Source organism: Diceros bicornis, chromosome 40, assembly GCF_020826845.1.
Source record: "Diceros bicornis minor isolate mBicDic1 chromosome 40, mDicBic1.mat.cur, whole genome shotgun sequence".
Classification (NCBI taxonomy): Eukaryota; Metazoa; Chordata; class Mammalia; order Perissodactyla; family Rhinocerotidae; genus Diceros; species Diceros bicornis.
The window spans coordinates 19,748,839-19,754,712 of NC_080779.1; the positions used below are offsets into that span (position 1 = coordinate 19,748,839).

Here is a 5,874-nt window from a genome sequence, read left to right on the forward strand (position 1 = left end):
GATGGATGGAGGGCATCCAAAGGCTATCGCAGCCTGGAGAACCAGGACCACCCAGCCATGACAGAGATGGGAGATGCCATTTGGGGTTTTCTGGTATTAGAACATGCTCTTCCCATCCTTAATCTCAGTTGTGCATCTGGAACAGGATCTCAGGGCAGAATTTTTACACGAAATTCCAGGGAGGAGGGAAGAGAAACAGATAACATATTTTTCTTCTCCTCTTTTTCCAGAAGACCAACTGCTGACAAACTCCTCTCCACCATCTTCTCTACCTTGTCCTGTTCACAAAAAGCCCTGAGGCCAGCATGGCCACCCCACAGTGTAAGTGATGAATTGCAAACCAGCTTGGAAATATCTCCATCTGGCCTCACCAAAGACAATAGAGTACAAGGGCCCCTATCATTTGCTCAGCTACAAGTGTATTTGCTCTTGCTAAAATACTCAGATCATAAAATCCACATTTGAAAATCTCAGAGCATTTAGCTCTTATTATGTGTATTTAGAATTGCTGATTTATTTTGATAAAGAGGGTAAAGAACAAACAACAAACATACTGATGACCAATTTAAATATTTTTGGTTTTGTTACTACCTGGAAACTATCAATTAGAAAAAGACAAGTCACTGATAACCCTAGAGATAAGGCGAATCCTGAAAATCTCTTGGGATCATGAATGCATGCGGATCCTTTCAGATGCTTTGATCCACAAACCAGCTTCTGCCTAATTTCTCCTCCCTTTCTCCTTGAAGCCACCTTTCTCAGAGCAGGAAACCTACTCCCAGGACTTTAAAAGCCGTTATTACCAGAATGCAACCGGAATCCTGAAGTTGGTAATAACCTCATGTGTGTTTTGTGCTTTTCTGTCATTTGGCAGCTTTGGAAACTCCCCAATTCTTGCATATTCGTGATTCTCTACAGATGGTGTGGGTCCTGAAGGGAAATTCTTTAATAGCAGTTCCATCTAGCAACAATGTCAAGCCTGGTGAGTGAAGGTTGAAGCCACTGTTGCCTCTTAAAGGGACACCAGCTCCACTGGGGACAGGGCTGAACTTGCATGAGCCTGGCCTTGGGCCTCTCCTACTTCTGGGCACCAGCCCAATGTCCACAGGAAGGGCAAGGAAGGGTGAGATGGTTCCCTTCCACAAAGGAAACCCCATACCTAGAAATGAGGATGTGAAGGATTGGTAGCTTTCCTTACCAAAAAAAAATGTCTTCAGATAAGAAGGGATTGTCCATTCAACAGCAGCTGACCTTCTCCTTGGAGTTTCTCTTCTTTAAATTCCAACCATCACTACCTATGTCCTCAGATTCAAACTCCATCCTCTTTCCACCACCAAACCTACAGAATTTTTTAACTTGGTGTCCTTTCTTCTAGTAATGGGGGAATAGTCCTTCCTTCCATCAAAAGTCAATTCATCTCAGCTTCTTTCCCTTTCTCTAGGACTTCAGTGTTTAATTAAATTAAATTAAATCAATTAATTAAATTCTACTCTTCCCTGCATGTTCCACCCTTGTCTGTCTACTGGGTCCTTTCTATCACTGACAGACTTCCTCTAATATAATATTTCCAAGCTTACTACTAAAAACCTTCTCTTGGTTCCCACATTTCATTCCTACGACTGTTATATTTTCCTATATACCAATCTATATACTGTTCTTTATACAAATCATAGCCAAACTTCATGGAAGAATCGGCTGCACAACTCTCCTCCATTTCACCTCCTGTTCATGCTTACATCAAACAGTGTGACTTCTGAACTGTTCTTCGACCATTCCCCTCAAGCTCCTCTTTCCAAGGTCAACAAATACACTTCTCTGTTCTCATGTTTGGTTCCTCAGCTGCAGTCAGCATAATTGATAACTCTTTCTTTCTTGAACACACTCCATCTTCTCCTTCTGTAAGAACATTCTCTGTGGTTTGCTGGCTCCTCTTTTGCACTCTCCTTTCTGACTCTACTTTCTCTATAAAATCTCCAAATGCTGGGGATCCTCCGAAGTCAGTCTGCAATAATTATGCAACCCCTCCGAAGGGATTGCGAGCTGTTCTCTTGGATTGATGTCTTGCATCTTCGCTCTGGCATTTATGCTTCCAACCCAGACGTCTCCTCTGGACATTTTACCCATGTCCTCTTGATGTCCTCTCCGTCAAATCTAACTTCATCTATCCCAAGTGGATTTATGGATCTGACTTCTCAAAACTGCTGACGGACCCAGTCTTCCCCATCTCTGTTAGCTACCACCACCCTGTTTGCTGGAGCCAGAAATACAGGAGACATCCTGGATTCCTCCTTTTCCTCAATCTCCATCCAATCCCTCAGCAAAAACTGATGACTGTATGTGCAAAATATGCCTTATTTCTAAGATGATATCATCTTTCACCTGGACCACTACCATCACTTCCTCCCTGCCCTCCCTCTCCCTTCATTTGTGGAGTCTCCCATGCATCCTCCACAAGGCATCAAGAGTGACCTTACAATGCTGATTGAATACTATCATTCCCTTGTGTTTGTGTTTTGGGGGTGGGAAGTGTGGGGTAGGGGACAGTGGGGAGATCTCAGGCACATCAGTCTTCTTTCAGAGCCTTGAGCTCACCAAGCTCTTTTCCATGGAGGGGACTTTCTTTTCCTTTCCTGCCTCCAAACCCCTTCCACAATCCTGTTCCCATTTCTTCAGATGCTAGCTTCCTCTTAGCTTTAAGAGGAAGGAAAGGAAAGAAAGACCTCTGCAGAGAGGTCTTTCTTGATATCTCTATCTCAATTTGGTCTCTCTCCTGCTGTCCCAGGCTTTAATCGTTTCCCCAAGGCAGGTGCTACAATTTATTGTGGTGCTTGTCATTTTACTGCTTACATTGTTTCGTCTCATTTTTCATGGGGGCAAAGACAATGTCTATCTTGTTCTCAGCTAAATCTTCAGTGCCTTGTCCTGAGTGGGCATTCAATCAAGTGGGCTGAGTGGATGAATTCCCTGCCCCCTGCCCAGAAGGACAGATGCAGAACACCGAGGCTACTGGGAATCACCTGCTAAATTAGCTGGGAATTTAATTCAGCTGATAGTGACAGAAAACCCTACATAACTAGGACTTAAATAAGATAGAAGTTCATTTCTTTCTCATGCAAAAGAAGCCTGAGAAGGCAGGCTGAGGCTGATATGCTGGCTCCATGATGCTACCAGAGTCCAAGGAGTCTAGCTTTCTCCTTTATCAACCTTCAGGTCACCTCAACCATCATCTAAGTATTTAAGGAGGGCAGTAAGAAGCACAGAGTATAAGAAAGGAACTCCTCCCAGCAGAGTCAACTCTTTTTAAAGAACATTCTTAGAAATCCCACACAATACTTCCACTTATATCTCATGGGCTACAACTTAAGCATATGGTCAAAATTAGCTGTAAATGTGGTGGGAAATTTTATTTTTATTTTGGGGAAGCAATGTGCCCTGGTGACAATTGGAGTTCTGATATTAAGGAAGAAAAAGGAAATGCGTTTCAGACAATGAGGAAGGGTGTTTGCCACATGGCTAATGGGAGGAACCTTCTGGAAGAATCTTGGCTGCTCAGTATCCCCCTGGCTGTGCGGAGTCACTGAGAGTTAGGCCAGATGGACTGGCCTTTCTGCTGCTTGGAGCCTGATGACTGTTTCTATCTTCCCTTGTGTTTCCAGTCATTCTTGCCTTAGTATCATGTACAGACCAAAAATTGAAAAAGGAAGAAAAAGATAATCTGGTTTACCTGGGAATCCGCGGCATGAATCTCTGTCTCTTTTGCGCAGAAATTCAAGGCCAGCCTACCTTGCAGCTTAAGGTGAGTGGTTGTGCAGCTCATGAGGGAAGTATCGTGAGATGGACTTTTTGCTTCATTTAATATGTTACTGAATGAAAATAGCATTTTTTCAATGCTGGATGCTCAGCGTAAGAAAGAAAACCTGAGCTGGCTGATCCCCAAAGCAATAAATGCTACCTTCGGAATGCTCCTTAACTGCCTCCCAGCAACACTCTGAGATGATGGAGTGCTTCCATTTAAGCAAAAGCCACTGCATGGCACAGGGCACAAGGGGGGAGATTGTTAATCTGGATCTTGCATATTACACGCCTATGGTCCTTGCACCAAAAGCAATATTTGTAGTCATGAAGCTAATCCTTCTGCTTATGAGGGAAGCTGTAACTTATCAATCCCCCTGGAGGTTGGGAATCTCATAAGACCGGCCTGAACCTGCAGATGGGGGCATACCAGGAGCACCCACGAAAGAGAGTTACACCTCCCTCTGTTCTCAGGGAAGACGGTGCTGTCTCAAAGAATCAGGAGCACCTTGTGTCATGGGATCCTGGGGTGGAGCCAAGCTGTTGGGAACCACTAGGTTGCCTGTGTTGACACCTAGTGTCCTCCTTTCTTCTGCCTCTGTCCCTGGCTTCTGTCCCTCCCTTTGGGAAAAGCAGTCACTCCCAGGGCTGGGTTAGTTTAGCTCCCTCCTTCCCATAATCCTCTCTAATGAGCCTCTTTTCTACTCCTAGGAGAAAGACATCATGGACCTGTACCATATGAGTGAAGGGCAGAAGCCTTTTCTCTTTCTCCACATTTTAGAGGGCTCCACCTCCGCCTTTCAGTCTCTCTCCTACCCTGACTGGTTCATAGCCACCTCCTCCATGGCTGGACAGCCCATCACTCTCAGCAAGGAGAGGGGCAAAACTGACAACACTAACTTCCATTTAGAGGTTTAGAACTAAATTCAGCCTGGGCTGTGGGTGTCTGATTCCAGGACAGAGGAGCAAGCAGTCAGAGACTCTTCTGTTTGAAACACAACAGGGCATCTTAAGAGACCGCCGTGCACTGATGCCCATCCATAGCCCACCTCATTCTCGTCACCCAAAAACCACCTCCTCCTCTCGACATCCATTTCCACACCATGTCCCCCATTTGAACGGCATCCCAATATGACACCTAAGAGTCAGTTTTTGTTCCTTCCTGAGCTTGTTCCACATCCACTTAGCTACCAAGTCCAGTCAAGTCAACATCCCAAAAGCTTCTTGTACACAACCCTCTCTTCCTAATCCTTCTGAAAACCTATGGCCTAGAGATGTGAACTTCAAACATTTTTGTTCATACAACCCTATTAATAAAAGAATTTATTAATTCTATGTATGTTTATTATAAATATTATAACATACTCTCAAAGATAAATCTAAAGGATAAGATGAATGTGAAATAAAAATTTTGTATGTCTTGATAATCAGGATGGATTCCTAATATCATTAGTTAATAATTTGACACACAGTGTATACTTGGTTAAGATTAATTGTTAAACATAATGAAAGTAAATCAATCCATATTTCAAAGAACCACTTATATCACTTTGAATTTTTTTTAGGCAACTTCTCAGAACTTATTGTACTATCCTTGTTTTTATTTTATAAAGTGACTGGAAGTAGAAGTGTCAGCTATGATATTTTCTTGTTGTTATTCATGATTTTTGGAATTTTAATAGAACCTTCAGTCAACAGTTTCTTTATTGGGATGCTTTTAAGCCAGTTGTGCATTTTGTGAGGGTTACTTTAATTAAAGTCTGTAATATAATCTAAAAATTCACTTAACCTATCACATGTAAACTGCAATTTACTATAGTGTCCTGAACATTAATGTGGGCATAGCAGGCTCTCCTCCCTCGAGAGACCTTGCCTTTCTTCGCACAGGACAAACAAGGGTATCAGGTTTTGCAGTGGGTACCCATTGCTAACCAAGTTCAAATTTCTCAGCCAGGCATAATCTGTTTCCAAACCTATCCTTCTGGCATTGTCTCCTGTTGCTTCACTGCCCGTGATTCAGTTTGAGATAATCCTGGAACCCCACCTTACATCCTGTTAACCTGCCTTTTCATTGCTGTGCAA

The 5,874-nt window shown here is 43.2% G+C and overlaps 1 protein-coding gene across 1 annotated transcript; it reads left to right on the forward strand.

Annotated features, from left to right (window-relative positions):
* Positions 1-305: 305 nt before the first annotated feature.
* IL36B (interleukin 36 beta) lies at positions 306-4,710 on the forward strand. Its single transcript, XM_058534651.1, has 4 exons — positions 306-321; positions 875-982; positions 3,657-3,796; positions 4,504-4,710. Exons 1-4 carry the CDS (start codon positions 306-308, stop codon positions 4,708-4,710), a joined length of 471 nt encoding a protein of 156 aa, XP_058390634.1.
* The last annotated feature ends 1,164 nt before the right edge of the window (positions 4,711-5,874 follow it).